At 42.0% G+C, this 23,120-nt stretch overlaps 1 protein-coding gene across 1 annotated transcript; it reads left to right on the top strand.

The window, feature by feature from the left end:
* The first annotated feature begins 3,202 nt into the window (after nt 1-3,202).
* On the top strand, nt 3,203-22,221 carry MANSC1 (MANSC domain containing 1). The gene is made up of 4 exons (XM_025995212.2): nt 3,203-3,507; nt 8,658-8,980; nt 13,281-13,421; nt 20,686-22,221. The coding sequence occupies exons 2-4, from the start codon at nt 8,758-8,760 to the stop codon at nt 21,774-21,776; spliced, it is 1,455 nt and encodes a 484-aa protein (XP_025850997.1). The 5' UTR covers nt 3,203-3,507; nt 8,658-8,757; the 3' UTR covers nt 21,777-22,221.
* Nucleotides 22,222-23,120: the final 899 nt, after the last annotated feature.

A 23,120-nucleotide genomic window follows, 5' to 3' on the forward strand; every position in this document is an offset into this window, starting at 1 on the left:
TAGGAGAGCAGAAGGCCTCCGGCTTCACCTCCTTCAATCCATCCTACATACGGCTGGCAAACAGGATTTTTAGAATATTAATAAGGTCTCTGGACCTGCCACTGCCCTATAAAAACCTTCAATAACTCCCCATGGCTTCAGGACAAAGTTTCAAATTTGGCATGTGAGAACTTACTTGCTCTGACCCCAGCCTTTCTTTCTATTACATTTGCATACAGAAAAAAAAAACTCATGCCAGTCAGAATAAAATTCTCTGAATACTCATGCCATTCTCTCTGTCTGGAATATTCAGCTCTTTTTCCTCTACCTTTGGCTAACTGAAGTTCATCCTTCAAGGTTAACTTACAGTTGATAACTATGTCCACACAAATCCTACACATGCTGTTCATAGCAGCTTTATTCATGATTACTAAACCATGGAAGCAACCAAAATATCTTTCAGTATGTGAATGTATAAACAAACTAGGATATCCAGACAATGAAATGTTATTCAATGCTAAAAAGAAATGAGCTATTAAGCCATGAAAAGACAGGAAATGTAAATGCATAATACTAAATGAAAGAAGCCAATCTGAAAAGCCTACATAGTAAATTATTCCAACTCTATGACACCTGGAAAAGGCAAAACATGGCAATAAAAAGACCAATGATTGCCAGTGACTTCCAGGGGTTGTGGTGGGGGGGAGGAATGAATAGGCTGAGTACAGAGGATAGTTAGGGCAATAAAAATACTTTGTATAATCCCACAGTGGTGGATATACATTATTGCACATTTGTCCAAATCCATAGAGTGTAATACACTAGGAGTGAACTTAAGGTAAACTATGGACTTCGTGTAATTATGATGTGTCAGTATAGGTTGATCAGTTGTAGGAAATGTACCTCTCAGGTGGAGAATGTTGTTAATGGGGAAGGCTGTGCATGTGTGGGGGCAAGGGGTATATGGGAACCTTCCTCTCAATTTTACTGTGAACCTAAAACTGCTCTAAAAAAATTAGTCTTGGGGTGCCTTTGGCTCAGGTCATGATCTCAGTGTCCTGGGATCCAGTCCTGCATCGGACTTCCTGCTCAGTGAGGAGCCTGCTTCTCCCTCTCCCTGTCTCTCTCTCTCCTAAATAAATAAATAAATAAATAAATAAATAAATAAATAAATAAATAAAATCTTTAAAAATAAAAATTAAGGTCCTTTAAAAAAAGATTAAATTTTTCATCTCCTCCCAGAAGTCCAGATTATACATCCCTCTTCTGAGCTTCCTTAGCGTCTTCTATCATTTTATTTATTCTTTTTTTTTTTTAAGATTTTATTTATTTATTCATGACAGAGAGAGAGAGAGGCAGAAACACCTGCAGAGGGAGAAGCAGGCTCCATGCAGGGAGCCCGATGTGGGACTCGATCCCAGGTCTCCAGGATCAGGCCCTGGGCTAAAGGCGGTGCTAAACTGCTGAGGCAACGGGGCTGCCCTATATTTATTCTTTACACAATAATTGATTTGTCTGTCTTCCCCATTGTAAGCATCTTGAAGGTAGTAGGTCTAATGTCTTAGGGGTCTTTAATTTCCCCCTGCAAGTATTTAATACCTATTTTCTGAATAAAATACTTAAAAAAATCTGCTTTCATATAAATGGGACTTCTAAGGCATCAAGAGAAGAGGATCAAGAATCTTTTCAGGCAATGAGACGAAAAAAGAATTTTATTTCTACCTTAAACACCTAGTTCATATCAGTAGAAAAATTTCTTTAATTATTTTCATCAGCGTCCTCTGTTTGCTGTCATAACTGAAAAAATAACATGTCACCTCAATGATGGGTTCATTGTATAACATCCTAAATCTGAAGCTTCTAAATGAAGGAAAGGTCTACTTAGTGACTAACGGGTACTGTCCTGTGAAGGGATACAAGGAATGTGAACTTTCCTGACCTAGATCCTCAAGTATATCACCCGCAGAAATAAAATGTATTGTTTACATCAGTTTTTTGCTGCAACAGGAAAATTACTCCCATAGGAAATCACTGTGGAGTTTCCTTTACTTTGGTAGCTCTTAAAAATCAATGATTTGCAACGTTATTGTAATTCGGGAGTAAATCATCCTCTGGATGCAACTGGCAAGAGTCAGTTTCACACAAAGGATTTTTGTTCACACTTATTGTCAGTCAACATATGCCTTTGATTAGCTATTGGTTAAAACCAGGACAGCTGTATCAGGCCTAAAATAATAAGCTACAATCGCTTAAGGCTTTAGGTTTGAAAGCTCTTCACACCAACCAGCTGGAGATGTTGTCTAAGGTTTGGACCTTTGAAGGTTAATTATCAAGTTAATTATCAGTGGTTTGGTAAAGTTGCATCTGTTGGCAGGTATACAGAGGTGGGGGTGAGAATGCTTGGATCTGGAAACACACTTTTAGGGGCACTTGCGTGGCTCAGTGGTTGAATGTCTGCGTTTGTGATCCCGGAGTCCTGGGATGGAGTCTCGTCTCAGGCTCCCTGCTCAGTGGGAAGTCTGCCTCTGCCTCTCTGTCTCTCATAAATAAATAAAATCTTTTTTTGGAAAGTAAGGAAAGAAGGAAGGAAGAAAGGAAGGGAGGAAGAAGGAAGGGAGAGAGAGAGGAAGAAAAGGGAAGAAAGAAAGAAAGAAAGAAAGAAAGAAAGTTCTGTAACCTATGCCCTAGTAGTTCCTTTCCATTCCTTCACTCGACAAACATATTTTAAATATTTACTGAGTACCTATTACATGCTAGGTATTATGCTAAATCAGGGGATATGTTTTAATTACTATCGCAGGCATGGCTATTTTCATTATCACCCTTACTTATAAAGAGTCCACGCGGGCGGAATCGGATGCCTTGGCTAAGGCTTGCCTAGCCTCGCACCCCCTGGAGAACCGCCAACTCTAACAAGGACCCTCTGCGCGGCAGGATCCCGGCAGGATCCCCACAGGATCCCCATGAGCAGGCCTCAGGCTGAGAGCTCTGTGCAATCCTGAGCGGACCAACCGCGCTCAGGGTGCTCTGGGAAGGGGGCGAGACCCGGGCCCAGCGGGGGGGGGGGGGGGGGGGGCGGACTGTTCTGCTGGTTTGATTTTCCACCGGCCTGACCTCGCCAGGCCTTTACCTGCCCTCCAGGGGCGGGCGCGGCTGCAGACCTGCGGTCGGTCAACCTGGGGGGGGCCGGGCCGGGGGGCGCGGCGGGGCGGCCGGCGGGGTCCCGGGCTCAGCGCGACCGCGGGGCGCCTGGGGCCACCGCGGGGAGGGGCTCCGGAGACCGCGCTCCGAGTGGCGGGGAAGCAGCTCCGGGTTGCGGCAGGAATGTGCCCTCCCCCCGCCAACTTTCGGCCGCGGCGACGGAAGCAGGAACTGGCTCAGCGCGCAAGCCGGGGCCGGCGGGAGCCGCGGAGCATCCCCGTCGCCCTCGCCGAGAGCTGCGCGCGGATCGGCCGCTCCTTGCCCGCGAGCGCGGGGCTGTCCTCGCCCAGGTGGGACCCGCGGGGCCCCGGGGCCAGTCGCTGCCAGGTAAAGGCGTCGCCGCGTTCCCCTCCAGGCGGGCCGCAGCCCCCCGCGTTTCCTGGCGCTCCCCTCTGCCTCTCCCGGAGCGCCAAGGCCCGGGCGGGGCGGGGGGGGGGGGGGGGGGGCCGCGGAGCCCTGGGGGGATCTCCAGGTTCGCGCCCAAGCACCTGTCGCAAACGGCATTGGCTCCACGTCGTCATGGGGAGAGGCACGAGAATGCTCAGTAAGCGACATGCATCTCCTCAAAGGAAGGGAGAGAAAATGATTTCCATTATTTGACCCGGTTATGTACAAGTGCATTTTAGTGATGCACTAAGCAGGCATCAGTGCTCGGGTGCCTCCTCTCTCTCCCACATGTATCCCTTCCCCCCTCTCTTTCAATAGAATTCAACTTGACTGTGGACCTTTAAGGCCTAAGCCATAATGATTAGAAGAATAACTTTACCTAATAGTTGTTGAGCATCTTTAGCGAGATAAACTCTTCAGTCCCTCTTGCAGTCCAGGCTCTAAAAAGATGCTGCGTACAGAAAGCCCAGTTCCTACCCCATGCCCCCACATAGTTCCGGTTTCTTTGCAAGAATTCAAGGAGACATTCTGTCAAAATCCATTCAAAGTAAAGTATTGGCCTGGTTTTCCTCTTTGGGTCCTGTTTGCTTTCCTTGAGGGCTAGAAAAGAGACTTGCAAAATGTGGCAGCATAAAAAGATAACCTGTGCCAGGATTCTTAAACTGGAGAATCACAGGTAGTATTTAGAAAGTCTAAAAAAAAATAAAAATAAATAAAAAAAAAAAGTCTGAGAACTTCAGTGGGAAAATTTATTATTTTAGTAGCCTCAAACTGAAACACAACATTTCCTCTAAGAGGCACACACAAGCCACAGCAGAGTTAGAGGCAGCTGTAATTTGCCGCCAGTAAGAATCACGGGGGTTTTCATATCATATTACTTATTACACGGATTTCAAGTATCGTGTACATTCAACAGTCCTTCAAAATTGTGGCAGTTATTAGGGGAACCTGGGTGGGCCAGCCCATTGGGCCTCTGACTCTTGATTTTGGCTTAGGTAATGATCTCAGGAGGGATCCCTGGGGTGGCGCAGCAGTTTAGCGCCTGCCTTTGGCCCAGGGCGCGATTCTGGAGACCTGGGATCGAATCCCACGTCGGGCTTCCGGTGCATGGAGCCTGCTTCTCCCTCTGCCTATGTCTCTGCCTCTCTCTCTCTCTCTCTCTCTCTCTCTCTCTCTGTGACTATCATAAATACAAAAAATTAAAAAAAATGATCTCAGGGTTGTGGGATGGAGCCAGGTGGGACTCCCTGTGCATTGAGGAGTCTGCTTGTCCCTCTCCCTCTGCTCTTCCCCCCACATGGGCGCTTGCTGTCTCTCTCTCAAATAAATAAATAAAGTCTTCAAAATTATGGCAGTTGTTAGATGCACCACTTGTTCTTTAATAGGCTAATAAAGAATCCCCAAAACAAGGGGTGGTAGAAAGGGAGGTGGGTGGGGATGGGGGTGACTGGGTGATGGGCACTGAGGGGGGCACTTGATAGGATGAGCACTGGGTGTTATGCTATATGTTGGCAAATTGAACACCAATAAAAAAATAAAAAATCCCAAATACCCACAATTGTTTCCATTTTTGCTGAAAATGGGTTTAAAATGGGATCTATCTCATAAGAATTGGGAATCTATTGCATTAAGATTCTTGTAAGGAGGGGATCCCTGGGTGGCGCAGCGGTTTGGCGCCTGCCTTTGGCCCAGGGCGCGATCCTGGGGACCCTGGGATCGAATCCCACGTCGGGCTCCCGGTGCATGGAGCCTGCTTCTCCCTCTGCCTGTGTCTCTGCCTCTCTCTCTCTCTCTCTCTCTCTCTGTGACTATCATAAATAAATAAATAAATAAATAAATAAATAAATAAATAATTCTTGTAAGGAGGGCAGCCCCGGTGGCTCAGCGGTTTAGCGCCGCCTGCAGCCCAGGGCGTGATCCTGGAGACCCTGAATCGAGTCCCACGTCAGCTCCCTGCATGGAGCCCGCTTCTCCCTCTGCCTGTGTCTCTTCCTCTGCCTCTCTTTCTCTCCCTGCATCTCTATGAATAAATAAATAAAATTGTTAAAAAAAAAAAAGATTCTTGTAAGGATTAAATGACATGACATATGTAAAGTGTTTAGCATAGAAACTGGCACGTGAGAAACATAAGTATTATTTGACTTAAAAAAGTTGGACACCAGGACGCCTGAATGGCTCAGCAGTTGAGCATCAGCCTTTGGCTCAGGGTGAAATCCTGGAGTTTCAGGATCGAGTCTGCATCAGGCTCCCCACGGGGAGTCTACTTCTCCCTCTGTCTATGTCTCTGCCTCTCTGTCTGTGTCTCTCATGAATAAATAAATAAAATCTTTTTAAAAAGTTGGATACAGCAGCAACGAAGGTATTGGACTTGTGTTGTTACTATATATAGGTAAATATATGGTTTTTTTTTTTTTTTTTTGCTTTTTCACTATTCTGTTGTTTTATTACTAACTAAATCTATTTACTTATATTAGGGATCATTCTTATTTTTAAAAAATATTTTAGGGCAGCCCAGGTGGCTCAGCAGTTTAGCGCTATCTTTGGCCCAGGGCGTCATCCTGGAGACCTCGGATGGAGTCCCATGTCCAGCTCCCTGCATGAAGCCTGCTTCTCCCTCTGCCTGTCTCTTTCTCTCTCTCTCTCTCTGTGTCTCTCATGAATAAATAAATAAAATCTTTTAAAAAATTATTTTTAAGTTATCTCTACACCCAACATGGGGCTCAAACGAACCCCGAGATCAAGGATTGCATGCTCCACCAACTGAGCCAGCCAAGCACCTTCTGTATTAGGGATCACTCTTTGTGTTGTACAGTTCTACGGGTTTTGACAAAGACATGTAACAACCATTACAGTATCATATAGAATAACCTCACTGCTCTAAAAACTTCCATGTTCCACATATTCATCCCTTCCTTCCTCTGCCTGATAACCACTAATATTTTTACTGTTGATACAGTTTTGCCTTTTCTAGAACATCATATAGTTGACAAGAAGTCATATATTTCAAACTGGCTTCTTCTTTCACTTAGCAATATGCAATTATGTTTCCTCTGTCCTTTTGTGTCTTACTAGCTCATTTTTTTATATAGAATAATATTCCATTTTTTGAATATACCACATTTTGTTTATCCATTCACCTATTGGTTGTTTCCAGTTTTGGGAGGTGATGTATAAAGCTAAATGTGTATATAGATTTTTGTAGGATTTGGTATTGTCAGCTTTTTGGATTTTAGTCATTCTAACGGGTGTATAGTAGTATCTCGTTTTAATTTGCAGCTTCCTAATGACTATAATGTTGAGCACCTTTTCACATGCTTATTTGTTATCTGTGCTATCTCCTTTGGTGATGTTGTATGTTCAGATACTTTGCCCATTTTTAATTGGGTCATTTTCTGATTTTTTTTTTAAGATTTTATTTATTTATTCATGAGAGACACACAGAGAGAGAGGCAGGCCCCATGCAAAGAGCCCGATGTGGGACTCGATCCCGGGACTACAGGATCACACCCTGGGACGAAGGCAGGCGCTCAACCGCTGAGCCACTCAGGTGTCCCCGTTTTCTGAGTTTTAAGAATTCTTTGTATATTTTAGCTACTAGTCCTTATCAGATATGTGTTTTGCAAATATTTCTCCCAGTCTGAGGCTAATCTTTTTATTCTCTTAGTGTCTTGGGCAGAGCAGATGTTTTCATTTTAATGAAATCCAGCCTCAACATTTTTTTCTTTAATGGATTGTGCTTTAGGTATTGTATCTAAAGATTTTTCCTATGTTATATTCTAGGAGGTGTTTTCTTTAAAGATTTTTTTCTAAGTAAACTCTGTACCTAACACGGGGCTCAAACTTACAACCCCAAAGATTTTGCTCTACCAATTAACCTGCTAAGAGTCACATGCTCTACCAGTTAACCCGCTAAGAGTTTTATAGTTTTACATTTTATATTTAGGTCTTTGATCGATTTTGAATTAATTTTTGTAAACAATGGAAGATTTGTATCTAGATTTATCTTTCTTACAGTAAGATACCTATGGATATCTAGTCATTCTAGCACCATTTTTGAGAAGGCTGTCCTTTCTCCATTGAATTGCCTTTGCTCTTTTGTTAGAGCTCAGTTGATTCATCTATCGTCAACTGACCCAGTAGATCTATGGGTCTATTTCTTGACTTACGATTCTGTTCTATTCTGTTTTTCCTTTCTTTTGGCAGTACCCCATGGTCTTGATTACTATAACTTTATGGTAAGTATTGAAGTTAGGTGGTGTGAGTTCTCCAACTCCGTTCTTCTTCAGGACTTTGTTGGCCATTCTGGCCTTTCTGCATTTCCATGTAAACTTTCAAATCAAACTTTAAGGCAAGCCTGGGTGGCTCAGTCAGTTAAGTATCACACACTTGGTTTGGCTCAGGTCATGATCTCAGGGTTGTGAGATTGAGCCCTGCATTGGGTTCTGTGCTCAGTGAGGGGTCTGCTTGAAATTAACTCTCTCCTTCTTCCTCTACCATCGCCCCCCCCCCCCATGTGTGTGCTCTCTCTCAAATAAATAAATCTTTTTAAAAAATCAAAACTTTAAAATTTTTGAGACCCACGAAATAACTTGCTAGGAACTTTATTGGTATTGCACTGAATCTATAGATCTTCCATCACAGACACTTGTCAGCTTTTAAGCATTGATGGGATAGTATACGTGTTTGTGCTTATTTGTTCTTTACCAAGTTTTTAAGATTGATTTATTTGATAGAGAGAGAGTGCACAAAGGGGGGTAGGGGCAGAGAGAGAGGGAATCTCAAGCAGACTCCCTGCTGAGGATGGAGCCTGATGCAGGGCTTGAGCCCATGATCCTGAGATCATGACCTGAGAAGAACTCAAGAGTTGGATGCTCAACCAGTTGAGCTGCCCAGGTGCTCTTCTTTATTGTTTTTAATGAAAGATTGTCTTGATCTATTATAAAATATATTAAAAGTGAAACATAAAAAAAACTTGTTTCTGTTTTAGAAATCATGAATTCTTTACATCGACTTGAAGGAAATGAAGTGTATCTTCACTAGATTTATTAAAGGAAACAAAATTCATTGATGATTTTCTATTTTTGTTCTAGAGAGAAATTCTCTGATCTGTACAATCTTCTAGAAGCAAACTCAGACCAGAGGGAGGATTATCCTTGATGTTTGAAGACTAAGACCAAACTGAAATTTAAAATGTTCTTTAGGGAAGAATGGAGCTTGACTTATACTTTTGTAATAATTTGTTTCCTGACACTAAGGCTGTCCAGCAGTCAAAACTGCCCTACCAAGAGTCTAGAAGATGTTGTCATTGACATCCAGTCATCTCTTTCTAAGGGAATTAGAGGCAATGAACCCATACGTACATTAACTCAGGAAGACTGCATTAATTCTTGCTGTTCAACAAAAAACATAACAGGTAAGTAATCATCCCTTGGCAACTCTTTATTCCGAGTCTTTTGTGACATCAGTAGCTGGTTGATGTGGTTACGTAATTTATACAAGTGATTCTCTATGGAGTAGAAATGTGGGTGAAAAAATCACTGGCAAAATATTCCACAAGTGTATTCTTCCCTCCCCTAAGCTGGGTCAAAGTTACTGAGGTGTGTGTCTGTATACTACCCAGGTGTCTGATTAGAAAAAGGCTGAGAACCACTGGTGTTATGTTCTAATGGGTATCTAAGATGTTTCCAATATCTTAGAAACAAAAGTCCTTAAGGGATATGGGAAGTTGTTTGGTCTAACTCATTCATGTGACACAGAGGGAAACAGAGGCCCACAAATTTGAGCCATACCTTTGCATATTTCAAGTTTCAGACCTATGACTTGAAGAAAAACAGTGAAACAGTGATCATTTTTCAGTTATGATCCTGTCCTAATTCCCTAAATGAGAAATAAATGAATAAACAACAACAACAACAAAAACCACACAAAATTTATTGAGCACCAAATGCCTTCCTGGATGCTGGAGACAAAAAAAAAAAAATGAATAAGATGAAAAAAATGAATAAGATGGACAAGGTCGGGCAGCCCGGGTGGCCCAGTGGTTTGGCACCGCCTTTAGCCCCTAAACCCTTTAGCCTTGGTGTGATCCTGGAGACCCGGGATCGAGTCCCATGTTGGGCTCCCTGCATGGAGCCTGCTTCTCCCTCTGCCTCTCTCTCTCTGTCGTGAATAAATAAATAAAATTTAAAAATAGGTTAAGGGGATCCCTGGGTGGCGCAGCGGTTTGGCGCCTGCCGTTGGCCCAGGGCTTGATCTTGGAGACCCGGGATCGAATCCCACGTCGGGCTCCTGGTGCATGGAGCCTGCTTCTCCTTCTGCCTGTGTCTCTGCCTCTCTCTCTCTCTGTGTGACTATCATAAATAAATAAAAATTAAAAAAAAAATTTTAAAAATAGGTTAAAAAAAAAAAAGAGATGGACAAAGTCTTGCCACTGAGGAGCCTAGAAGAGCTACTGAACCCTGGACTAATGGTTCTTACCTCACTTATTAGCCAACCAAATCATATATTTTCTCTTATATCTTTACTTTCTTTTCTTTCTATAATGGGTATAGTATAGTAGGAAATATATGTATATAATCTTTGTTCCTGATTCCTGGCACAGAGCTCCTAAAAGCTTTGCAACTTCCTAAGCATAGGAACTTTTTTTGTTATTCATTATAAGCCCCTTTCAACCACAGCTGGGTTTATACTAATGAGATGACTCCTGGTAGCTTCAGGATGGGTACTGGTCACTATAAAGACCAAGGCTTGATTAGAAGTTTGGAACTTTCAGGCCTACCCCCACCTCCAAGTAGAGGAGAGTAGCTGGAGATTGCATTCAGTCACCAATGCCAATGATTTAATCAATTATGCCCACATAATGAAATCTCCAAAAAAAAAATCCTGAAACGATAGTTTTAGGGAGTTTCCAATTGGCAAACACATCCATGTGTCCAGAAGGGTTATGCACTCCAGCTCCAATGGGACAGAAGCTCCTGCACTCAGGACCCTTCTGGACCTTGCCCTTTTACCCTTCATCTGGCTATTCGTTTGCATCTTTTAAAATAAACTGTAATGGTAAGTATAGCCTTTTCCTGAGTTCTGTAAGTAGTTCTAACAAATTATCAAAACTGAGGTAGGGGATTGTGGGAACCTGAATTTATAGCCAAACTGAGCAGAAGTAAGAGTAATCTAGGACTTGATACTTTTTTTTTTTTTTAAGATTTTGTTTATTCATGAGAGACACAGAGAGAGAGGCAGAGACACAGGCAGAGGGAGAAGCAGGCTCCTCACAGGGAGACTGATGCAGAACTCGATCCCCGGACCAGGATCACACCCTGAGCCAAAGGCAGATACTCAACCACTGAGCCACAGAGGCACCCTAGGACCTGATACGTTTTATTATTATTATTATTTGAGAGAGAGAGAGAGAGAGAGAGAGAGAGAGCAGGAGCCAGGGGAGGGCACAGGAGAGGGAGAGGAAGAAACAGACTCCCTGCTGAGTGGGGAGCCCATACAGGCCTCAGTCCTAGGACTCAGAGATGATGACCTAAACCTAAGTCAGATGCTTAACCAGGACTCCAAGATCATGACCTGAGCAGAAGCCAGACTCTTAACCAACTGAGCCACCCAGGTGCTCCCACCTTCACCCTCCCACCTCCAGGACCTGATACTTTTGACTAGCATCTAAGTGAGGACAATCTTATGGGACTGAGCCCTTAAACCCATGGAGTCTGATACTAACTCTAATTTGTTTAGCATAAGAATTGAGTTGAATTGAATTGAATTTTAAGACAGTCAGGTGGAGAATTAGTGTGGAAATGATACCACGTATTTGATGTCAGGAAGAAAAAAACCCAAAAACCTCCAGTGGTCTTCTCAAACTAGGCAGTGTGTTTTTGGACATTCTTTACAGTATGATTTATAGAAATTCCAGAGATTTAATTTAAATTTCGTTTTTCTTTAAATGTAATCAACATTTATATGAAATAGAAAATCATCGGCAAATGGGACTGAATGCCTTGTGAGTGCCTACTAGCAATATAGGAAACCTTGCATTTTTTTTCAGTTCCATAATGGGTGTTTAGTAAGAAATGAGGGTTTCCTGCTTTATTATACAAACAAAATTATTGTCACTGCTTTTCTGTAAGCAGAGGTAATTGTGGGTCTCATTTAATGGGTCTCAGACTTTTTCCTCATTATTGAGCAGTGGTCTTTAATTGCTTAGGGCTCAAAAAAGCACTTTGATAATTTGCTTGTAGCCACAGATTCAAGAAAAATGCCTATAAGTACAAAGGACACAAGATTTTTACATACAACTTGCATGAGGGGAGGGCTTAAGGACCCTCCCTTTTTTTTTTTTACCTATGTGCCCCCCAAAAATGGTATTGTAGAATTATCCCATTTCTGGGAAGGGAAAAGCCTAAAGTGCCTTTTTTGTTGCCTGGGTGGTAGAGAGAGATATGATAAGACCTCTGCAGAAGTTCACCAAGTCTTATTTCCAAAAGTGGAAGTCAAGGTTGATCCTAACCATTGCCTGATTTAAAGACATGGTGCTGATGGCCAATTATGCAGGGTTTCTTCCCCCAGCTTTACTGAGATACATTTGGCATATAACATTGTGTAAACTTAAGATATGTGATGTGATGATTTGATGCACGTATGCATTATGAAGCAATTACCACAACAAGGTTATTTAGTACATGATTAAGTGTGTGTGTGGTGAGAAAGAGCATGAAATTTTAATAATTAGCCTATATGCTTTTTAACCTTCATCCTGACCAGAGGTGTACTGATCCTTCAAGGGTCAGAGGCTAAGAAGTGTGACTGTACTAGATTGAGGCCAAAACCGACAGTATGCCATGATGAATAGAAAGAATAATAATATTGGGCATAAGAGGAAGAGAAAAAGAAGCCAGAAATAAAAGTTTAGAGTGAAAAGCCAGAAAGGAAGGAAAATGAAGAAGCAGAAATGATAAAGACGAGTAGAAATGTGAAGGAAAAAAAAAATCAAAAGAAGAATGGTATTGATAAAAGTAAAAAATAGACTTTGTGTTCCATAAACTACTCAGATCCTTTGTGGAAGGAAGCATGATAGTTTGATGCTGAATTTAGTGATTCTCCCCAAGAAAGCCAGACTCATGTGTTCATAGGTGTCTGAGATAGGTGTCTGCCTTTGGGATAGGAGAAATTCATGAAATCATTAACTTAGATCCATTTCAGTCCCAATTCAGTTGTGGGTTGTGTAAAGATGGTAAAAATCAGTATTTCTGTGTATGTTTTGATGGATATTTTAGCAAATGGAAGGCTTATATAAAGAATTAAGTGTACTATTTAAAGTAGGTTTTGCCAGGGTGGCTCAGTGGTTGGGTGTCTGCCTTTGGCTCAGGGCATGATCCTGGGGTCCTGGGTTCGAGTCCCACATCGGGCTCCCCAAAGGGAGCCCGCTTCTCCCTCTGCCTATCTCTCTGCCCCTCTCGTTCTCTCAGGAATAAATAAATAAAATCTTTAAAAAAAATAAAATAGGTTTTGCCAGAAATGCCTTAATTCAGATCTTTAAATCCAGTGTCTTTACAAATTGCTTTACGTGACTAAGGAAGAGGAAATGAATCAGCGGTCAGCAAGCAAGTGAATAATATGAACAAAGGTGTTTGTGTTGGACAGCAGAATAAATAATTGCCTACTCTTTAGAATATCCTATTTCAACATAATGCTTACAAAGCCTTTCATTGCAGGAGACAAAGCATGTAACTTGATGATCTTCGACACTCGAAAAACAGCTAGACAACCCAACTGCTACCTATTTTTCTGTCCCAGTGAGGAAGCCTGTCCACTGAAACCAGCTAAAGGACTTATGACTTACAGGATAATTAGAGGTAATAAAAACTTTGTTCTTTTTCTTTGGCAATTGGAATTATTTAAGGACGTGGTTCCTGTGAAAGATTTTCTACCAAAGATCTAAGTAAAACTACCAAAAGTGGTCATAAATATAGAGGCACACCAGAAAACTCTCATGATTTAAGGTTCAGTTTAGTTTAAACTTTAGTTTAAACTTTAGTTCAAGTTTCCAATGAAAGATGTCTGAAGGTTAGTATTTTGTGTTGTGTCGCTTTTGTTTTTACCTCCCTGAGATAAAAGGCACACAGACCTTTCATGACAACATTTTGAAATGCCTCTTTAGAATGATGTTAAACAACACTGGAATAAGATCTCCAGGGCCCAGGGAGATTGTTTTCAAAGACCTATGTGAGTGTATAAAATTCCAGTATGTTTGTCTTTAGGTTCCAATTATTTTATAATAACATTATCTGAAATCAAACACTCTGGAGCTTACTACCCAGACTTGGAGGGAAGTTCATTCAAGAAGTATTTACTGTGCATCTACCATGTGCCAAATTCTGTGCCAGGCATTGGAAATATAGTCTTCCTACTAAGCATATTTGTTCAGAATACAGAAAATAAACAACTGAAGAATAATATAATTATTTGAAAGACATCTGGGTGGTTCAGTGTTTGAACGTCTGCCTTTGGCTCAGGTTGTGATCCCAGGCTCCTGGGATCAAGTCCCGCATCAGGCTCCCCAAAGGGAGCCTGCTTCTCCCTCTGCCTATGTTTCTGCCTCTCTCTCTGTGTCTCTCATGAATAAATAAAATCTTTAAATATATATATAATTATTTGAATATGTCTTGGTGAGATTTTGGCTTGTTGGTTTTTCAGGAAGAAATGCTTTTGGTATCAAATTTCCTTTTATTTAAACTGTAGAAAGTTTTTTGTCATTACACCCTCGGCTATCAGTAGTTTTCTATTAGTTTATTTACTTGATAAACAGCAGATGTTATTTAGCATCTCCTATTTGCCAGACATTTTTTCTGCCCTAAGAACACAAAAATATAACAGTAAACGTGAAAAACAAGGTCCTGGGATCCCTGGGTGGCGCAGCGGTTTGGCGCCTGTCTTTGGCCCAGGGCGCGATCCTGGAGACCCGGGATCGAATCCCACATCCGGCTCCCGGTGCATGGAGCCTGCTTCTCCCTCTGCCTATGTCTCTCTCTCTCTCTCTCTCTCTCTCTCTCTCTGACTATCATTAAAAAAAAAAAAAAAAAAAAAAAAAAGAAAGAAAAGAAAAACAAGGTCCTTAACTCTGGAACTTATGTTTTAGGAGAGCGACAGTAACCGTCATAAATAAATAATCAAGGAAAAGTAGTCACTAGTGCTGTGCAGATGAGCAAAGACGATGTAATAGATGATCACTGAGTGGACCCCCTTGATTAGGTGATCAGAGGAAGCATCTGTGAAGAAGTAACCCCTCAAGTGAGATTTAAACAATAAAAAGATCTGGGAAGACCTTCAGGCAGAGGAAATAGCCCATTCCAATATCCTAAGGCAGAATGGTTTTGGAGTGTTTGAAGAACAAACACCCCAGTCCCAGCTGGCTGACTCATTGTGAACCTCATAAAGAGTGAAATGCAACAGGTTTGAAAAGCACAGAGATCACATAAAGCTTTGCAAACCAGGGTAGGAAGTTCTTATTTTAGGTGTGTAAATGGGAAGCCCTTGGAAATTTTTGAGCAGGCACTCAGGTAATGTGTTTTCAAGGTAATTTCTCAAAGCTCATTGCGACTGTTCTACTGGGGGTAGACAGCAATGCAGCAGCAAGAGAAGTGGATAGGAGGTGGGGGCAAGATCCAAGTGAATGACCATGGCATTATGGATCGGGGAGGTGGCAGAGGAGGTAGAGAGAAATTGATATACAGCTGTTTCAGAGGTAGCATTCACAGGCCTTGCCAATGGTGTGGAGGATGACAACAGGGAGGAGAGAAGCATTGAAGTTAAGTCCTAGTTTTTGACTTGAGTGTCTACATGGATGTTGTTGGCATCATCTACTGAGCTGGGAAAGGTTTATGGAGACTGGTTTTAGGGTTGGGGCAGGGAACACAATCAAGGGTTCTCTTGACTGTATTATGTGTGAGGTACTTTGGGGAATGATACTGCCCAGGCACCCTGGGCAGAGACTGCTTTGTCTCCTGGGTGAGCTTGTATCTGAGTTTTGGTTAATGAACCAGATGCATCAAGCATTTCCTTAAGCAGAGGCATAAAGCACAAATTATTTGTGCACATTCTTCCTAAGTAGTGATATAAACCCAAGTATAAGAAAACTTGCACAAGGTACAAAGTTTCAGTTTTGCAAGATGAAGAAAGTTCTGGAGATGGATGAGGGTGATGGTTGCAGAGCAAAGTAATTATACTCAGTGTCATTGAACTATATACTTAAAAAGAGCAATAAATTGTAGGAACAATAATGTAAAATAACATACATGTACAATGTAAAATAATGATTTTTAAAAACACTAAGCAGAGAACAAATTAGGCTTCTTAAAACACTCAATCAAGACCAGGGTGCCTCGGTGGCTCATCAGGCTAAGCATCTACCTTTGGTCTCTGGTCATGGTCCCAAGGTCCTGGGATTGAGTCCTGCATCAGGGTCCCTGCTCTGCAGGGAGAGCCTGCTTCTTCCTCTCCCTCGGTCTGCTGATCCCCCTGCTCGTGCTCTCTCTCTCTCTGTCAATAAATAAATAAAAATCTTAAAAAAAAAAAAACAAAACACTTAAGACCTTACTTTCTGTGAACGGTGTCTTTTCTTGACCTTTTGGGGCTTCAGTGGCTAGGATGGCTGCCCCCGATCTGTGTGGCTCCTTCACTTCATGCCCATATATATTTCATCTTGGCTAAAAACTTTGGAGGCTACAGTGTGGTGTTGATACTTCTTGCTGTTCCTCTGATCACCCGGAACATTGCATTAGATAGCCAAGAGTGGTATCTAGCAGGAAATGGATATTCCCACTCTTAGTTTCCAAAGTGGTCAGGGCTCAAGACATTGATTGGAATACTTGGTCTTCTCTTTCTGGAATTCCCATAATATGGAAGTTGGACCATGATGTTCTGCCTCTGTTATCCCTTCTCACTACATCTTCATTCTGTCCCTTCTTCCATTATCAGTGTGCTTCCCTATGTGTGGCTCCTGTTTCATAATCAAAGCACAGTATTGTGAAAATTATAGGTAATTTACTCCAGTAATTCTACTTCCATAAAACCTAAAGACACAAAGCTAAAACAAGAAAAAGCTATTGGTTTGAAGCTGTTTATTGCATAATTAGTTTAAGGAGTGAAAAACTAGAAGCAGCATAAATGTCCAATTGCCAGAGAATGGTTGGGTGTATAATATGATGGATCCACTTGAAATAATAGGATGCAAATATTTAAAAATAAGGTTGAGTACATAAATAAGCAAAATTTCAGGTGAAAAACACCTAATTGTTTTTCAATGACATGAAAAAATTTAACTTTAAGGTATATGTAAGGTATAAATGTGAATAGTTGTTGGGACACAATGATAAAAATTATAGTTGAATTTGTTTTATAATTTTCATAATACTGTGTAGTATTGTTGCTTTTATAATGCATGTGTCAAAAAGGGAGTGTGTGGTAAAGATTCTCTCCAATATAAATGGGAGAAAAGGGAACTTGGCATGTATGTAAACCTTTCCAACGGGGGGGGGGGGGGTGTGGGGGGGGGGGTGTGGGGGGGTGAGGGTAAGTGGAATTAGAATCAAACAGTTCCTGTGGCAGCCACCAAGGGGCGCCATCAGTCCAGAGCCCAGATCAATATCTCAGAGCCCAGGGCACCAACCCTGGACCTAGTAGTGTGCAGCTGACTTTATATCTACAGGATGTTTACAAATTATGTTTGTAATTCTATTTATGATCTGCCCGTGTTGATAGATTAAGATTCCCCATGAAAATAAATTATCTGCTTCCTGTTTAGAGAGATTTTTTTTTTTTTTTTTTTTTTAGAGAGAGAGAGAGAGAAATTAAATATTTAAATATTTCTTTGGTGGTTTGTTTTCAGATGAACTGCATTTCCTATATCTGGTTAATATTTACAGACCAAAAGTTTGAAATATGACAGAGCACTCTGTTCATTCTATTAAACCATTGTAACTTGGCATTATCTTTTTTTTTTTTTTTTTCCAGCTTTGTGGTATGTCATTTCTACCAAGGACTAGAGTAGGGGAACTCAGGGAGAGAATCAATTGGGAATCTGTTTGCTCAGTTGGTTTTCAAGTAATAGTTAGCCCTTAAGTTTTTTATTTCATGAAGTCACTTGAAAATGAACTCAAAAGAGGGATTGAGGGAACCCGGCTGTTTCAAAGTCCCCTCTAGCTCATCTGTGCATGAGAGAGGAAAGGTACCACACCCCAATGGCAAACATCAGTGGGTGAGGTGAATGGAGCAGGTGTAGAGGATCCCTGGGTGGTTCTAGGATCTTTGCCAATAGATGAATCTTATCAAGAAATGGGACTAGCCCTAGCCTTGTTTTCTTTATGAGCTTGTGTTCTTGAGAAAGAAAGCAGCTGTTTTGGTCATTCTTGTCAATGGCTTTAAATTCTGAGTTCATATACATCACAGAGCATTTTCTTAACTGGTCTTTTTTTTGAAACTTTATTATTTTTTTAAAAGATTTTATTTATTTATTCATGAGAGACACACACAGAGGCAGAAACATAGGCAGAGGGAGAAGCAGGCTCCATGCAGGGATCCTGATGTGGGACTCAACCCTGGGACTCCAGGATCAGGACCTGAGCCAAAGGCAGACACAACCGCTGAGCCATCCAGGTGTCCCCCTTTTTTTTTAACTTTAAAATATGTTGAGTCCTGTTCTTTTTTTTTCTTTTAAGATTTTATTTATTTATTTATTCATGAGAGAAACACAGAGAGAGGCAGAGACATAGGCAGAGGAAGAAGCAGGCTTCCTTTGGGGAACCCAATGCAGGACTCAATCCCTAGACCCCAGGACCATGACCCTAGCCAAAGGCAGATGCTCAACCACTGAGCCACCCAGGCATCCCAGTCTTGTTCTTTTTTACCAAAAAATCTGATACTATCTAAAAATATAGGTGCTAAAAATATATATATATATAGGTGCTGTTTATCTCATGGTGATGTTATATCTGTAAATGTGGTATAACCTGCAGCAGAAACTCTTTTCTTCAGCATTGTCAGGGGAGAGAGGAATTTCAATCGTCCAAATTCTATTCTGGAGTAAAGCACTGTATCCTAGAGAAGATGTCTGCAAACTTTTTCTCTTGAGGGCAAAATGACAACTATTTTAGGCTTTCCAGACCAGTATTTTAGGCTTTGTGGGCCTTATGCAATCTGTTGTACCTACTCACCTCTGTCCTTATAGTATGTAGTACCCACAAACAATGTATAAAAAATGGTTACATGCCAATAAAACTTTATTTGTGGACACCGAATTGTGAATTTTATGTAATTGTCATATGTCACAAAATATTATCCTTTGATTTTTGTTGGCCATTTAAAAATGTAGATCCTAGCTCACAAGCCATACAAAGAGAAATGGCTAGCCAGGTTTGGCCCTTGGGTCATAATTTGCTCATCTCTGTCCTAGATGGATTAATAAGTTATAGTTGGTGTTTTTTTTTAAGATTTTATTTATTTATTCATGAGAGACATACAGAGAGAGGTAGGGACATAGCCAGAGGGAGAAGCAGGCTCCCTCTGGGGAGCCTGATGTGGAACTCAATCCCAGGACCCCAGGATCATGCCCTGACCCCAAGGCAGACACTCAACCACTGAGCCACCCAAGTGCCCTTTATTTATTTTAGAGCACACATTTGCAGGCATGCAGGGGTAAGGGCAGATGCAGAGGGAAAGAGAGAATCTCAAGCAGACTCTGTCCTGAGCCCTACACGGGACTCCATCTCATGACCCTGAGATCATAACCTGAGCCAAAGTCAAAGGTCAGCTGCTTAACAGACTGAGCCACCCAGGCACCCTGATAAGTGACAGTTAAGGGACCTCTTTGTAGTGTGAAGCTTACAGAGTAGTCAAACATATTACAAATCTGAGGCTGCCTCTGGATCTGTTTGTTAGCAGAGATGCGAGGAGAATATAGTTCAGAAACCGGCATTGAGAGGAGTTCAAGAAGAGAAGAGGAAAGAGAACAGGAAAGAATGAACCCATAAACACTATGGAATTCCTTTTCTTCCTTCCTTGTGTTTTCTGCAGTTTAAATCTAAGTGAGGTGATTAGCCAAGTAGCAACAGCGTGATACAGAGCCATTTGAACGATCATTCCCTGCCCCTAATGGCTCCATTAAGCCTTTCCAGTTTGGGTGGTGATGAACGGTGTGTGAGATGAAGGGCACAATTCTGAGCTTGCTCTTCCCCCTTGAGGAGGATCTGAGGCTGGTTCCCCCGCAGCAGCACTCAGAACTGTGTGATTTTCTGCTCTTTCTTGTCAGCACTGTGGCCATCCTAATTTCAAATATTGGTTCCATTGTCCTCAGACTCTAATAAGACATTGGCTCTGAAATTTTAATCTTTGAGGGTCAGAATGAAATCTCTCAAATTGCCTTCCTCCCCAGAGTGTGGTGCTGAAACCTGTTTTTGGTTGGAAAATGTCATCAGCCTTCTGCTGCGGCCTTGGGCTCTGTGCCCCAGGAGGCCAGACCTCCCTTCCTGGCATCCTCCTCCTCCTCCTCCTCCTCTTCCTCCTTCTCCTCCACTGTTGCAGGCAAATGTCTGGGATTCTGTGTCCTCCCTTGTTGCCTAAGGCCCCTACTACTACTGTTCTTGCCTGTGGGTCACCCTTGCTGTGAGATCTCTCCTTGGTGATTGTCAGTTCCTGGGCTGTCATGACAGTCCCAGGGAGCCCCCCTCTCTGCCAGTCCTCTTCCTGCCGTGTCACCCTGGCACAGCTCTCTTCCCTGGCCTTAGCCCCTTACACCTAACCTCCTGCTGCTGGGTCCTGAGCTCCTCTTCGCTCCCTTGCTCTGCTCCTCCCACCTCTTCCTGAACTCGCCTGGTCCTCCTCCACACATTTCTCCTCTGTCCCATCCCTCTAGAAATAAACCACAGCATCTGGTAGAGAGGCAGTGTCATCAGATTCTGATTTAGCAATTTGTATTTTTCCATTTTGCGCAAGTTTCTATGAAATGTCAAGTTTCAACAGTTCGGGGGATTTACTGAACAAGCTGTTTGTCCTTTTTTTTTTTTTTTTAACCTGCCATGGCATGAAATATTTAAGTCTCCTTTTAATTTTCTTTACATCTTTCAGAGTTTCTAACTGTGGCCAGAACTAACTCGCCAAGCCCAGAGTTAACCCGAGAAGATTCTCTCATCCGTGGCCAGTCTTCAAGGAGAATTCCTCCCACAACCCCTGCTGTGACAGGTTATTCAAAGCCCGCTGATAGCTTCTGGAGAGATGCATTTTCTCAGAAGTTGGGATCCTCAGATCATTTGGAGAAACTAGTGAAGATCGGTCAAGCGAGTACATTGTTCCCTGTTTATAAAGAAAAAAGCCATCCTCAGAGTTCACAGCCTGCCTCCAAACAAAAAATAGCTCATCCGCTGCCTAAGCATGTGACAACACTCCCTGCAACAGTGACCATTGCCTCTCTGCCTACCACCTCTGCCCCTCCAAAGCCTGCATTTGCCTCTCTGCCTACCACCTCTGCCCCTCCAAAGCCTGCATTTGCCTCTCTGCCTACCACCTCTGCCCCTCCAAAGCCTGCATTTGCCTCTCTGCCTACCACCTCTGCCCCTCCAAAGCCCCAGACCACCAATGCTCCCTTGATACCTTCCATGACTTCTGAACCAGAAGTGGCCACCTCAGCTCTATCCCTAGCCCTGGGCAAGTCTCAGCCCCCCACAATCCTCTTGTCTACAATTTTGACAAGTGCTGCGGTCACACCCAAAGCTAGACAAGCTACAGCAGCAGTTTCAAACACTATCTCTGAGGCACCCATGGACTGGAAGAGCCCCCCAGAAACTGTGCCCTTTCGAGAAATTTCCATTCTACCTTCAGACACAGAGGCTGCCTCTAACCCTCCTACACTTTCTTTGTCAGCTGTGGATTTTTCTGCTACTACACTGCCTACATCAAATGTGGATTTTTCTGCTACAAATAAAGCTGCTTCCCAGAAGGATGAGAAGGCCAAACCAGGGGGTTCCTCCCTGAACAGTGTTCCAGAAAGTCAACATGGCCTTCCATTTGAAAAATGGCTCCTCGTTGGAACCCTGCTCTTTGGTGTTCTGTTCCTAGCCATAGGCCTTGTCCTCTTGGGGAGAATGTTCTCAGAATCCCTCCACAGGAGACGTTATTCGAGACTTGATTATTTGATCAATGGGATCTATGTTGACATCTAAGGAGGGAACTAGATATCTTTTCATTCGTGTAGTTACTAGTAGCCCAAACGCAGGACTCTCTGTTGACTCGCCCATTTTAGCAGGATTTCTGAAGTGTTTTGAAGACAAATGCCCTCTACCATTTTTATTTTTTGCTTGCTTTTTGAAGACAAGGGGAGAAAGGAAACAAATTAGGTAATTTGAGTGATCTATCTGTAAAATATTCACTGAAAACAAAGCTCTACCTAAAGTAATAAAGCATAATTGGCATATAAATTCAAAAATGACTGGCTTTTTGCAAGGAAAAGTGGTTATGACTTTTAGGCTCCAGTTCATTAACATTTCTGGTTCCAGATAAAGTCAACTGTTTATGATATTAATTCTAACGGGTTTACTTTCCTTTTTATATGAATTCCAATAAAACTTATTCCAGATGTATTTCCTTCCAATTAAATATTTGAATAAATCTTTTGTTACTCAGTAATGTTCTTATAAGTGACACATCCAGCTGGATAACTTTCAATTTATTTCCACCAGCAAAATGATTAAATGATGAAAATATGCGTTCTAAGTTAAAATTAACCCCCCTCCCCTTTTCCCTCAGTGAGTAAAGAGGTTCCTTTGGGACAATTCTAGCAGAAGATTAGCCTACATGGAGACAGTCATAAGTCAGTTCTGATAAATAGCCAAATCTACTTCGGTCCTTTCTAATTAACTACCCCCCCACACACACACACACATAAAAGTAGTATAGGAATTTTCTAAACTTCATCAAGTTTAGAACATAACAATGATATTTATAAATCCTTACCTAAATTTCACCGACAGTCAATTTTAGCTTCATTTAGAACAACATTGGAAATAACAGGTAACACTTGACATTAGTGTTAAATGATTACCAATTTTTATGTGCACTGATTTTTTATTTATTTTTAATCCCAGTGGAGTTATCATACAGTTTCGGGTGTACAATAAGTATGCTGTAATTTTTATTGATTATTGATATGTCTGAGAAATGGCTTTTAATAAAAAGAGTTTGCCCAATCAGCTACAGTGAGGTATCTAAGAATCCAGGAAACTGCCTGGGTCAGTTTGACACTTCAGTCTCTGGGCTTCAGTTTGCTCCTCTGCAAAACAGGAAGTTGTCCCTTTCTAGAGTCCAGGGTTTTTAGATAGAAATAGAACTCAGGAATGTACTTCACGCAGTGAGCACTAGAGGGCGGTAGCTGGTTAATAAGTATAGCAATGAAGACAAACGTAGGAAATGACTGAAACAGGCTTTTCTCCTGTTTCCTCCTTACCTCCTCCTTCTGCTCCCCTCTCCTGGACACACACACACACACACACACACACACACACACACAC

This window comes from Vulpes vulpes, chromosome 8, assembly GCF_048418805.1.
Source record: "Vulpes vulpes isolate BD-2025 chromosome 8, VulVul3, whole genome shotgun sequence".
NCBI lineage: Eukaryota > Metazoa > Chordata > Mammalia > Carnivora > Canidae > Vulpes > Vulpes vulpes.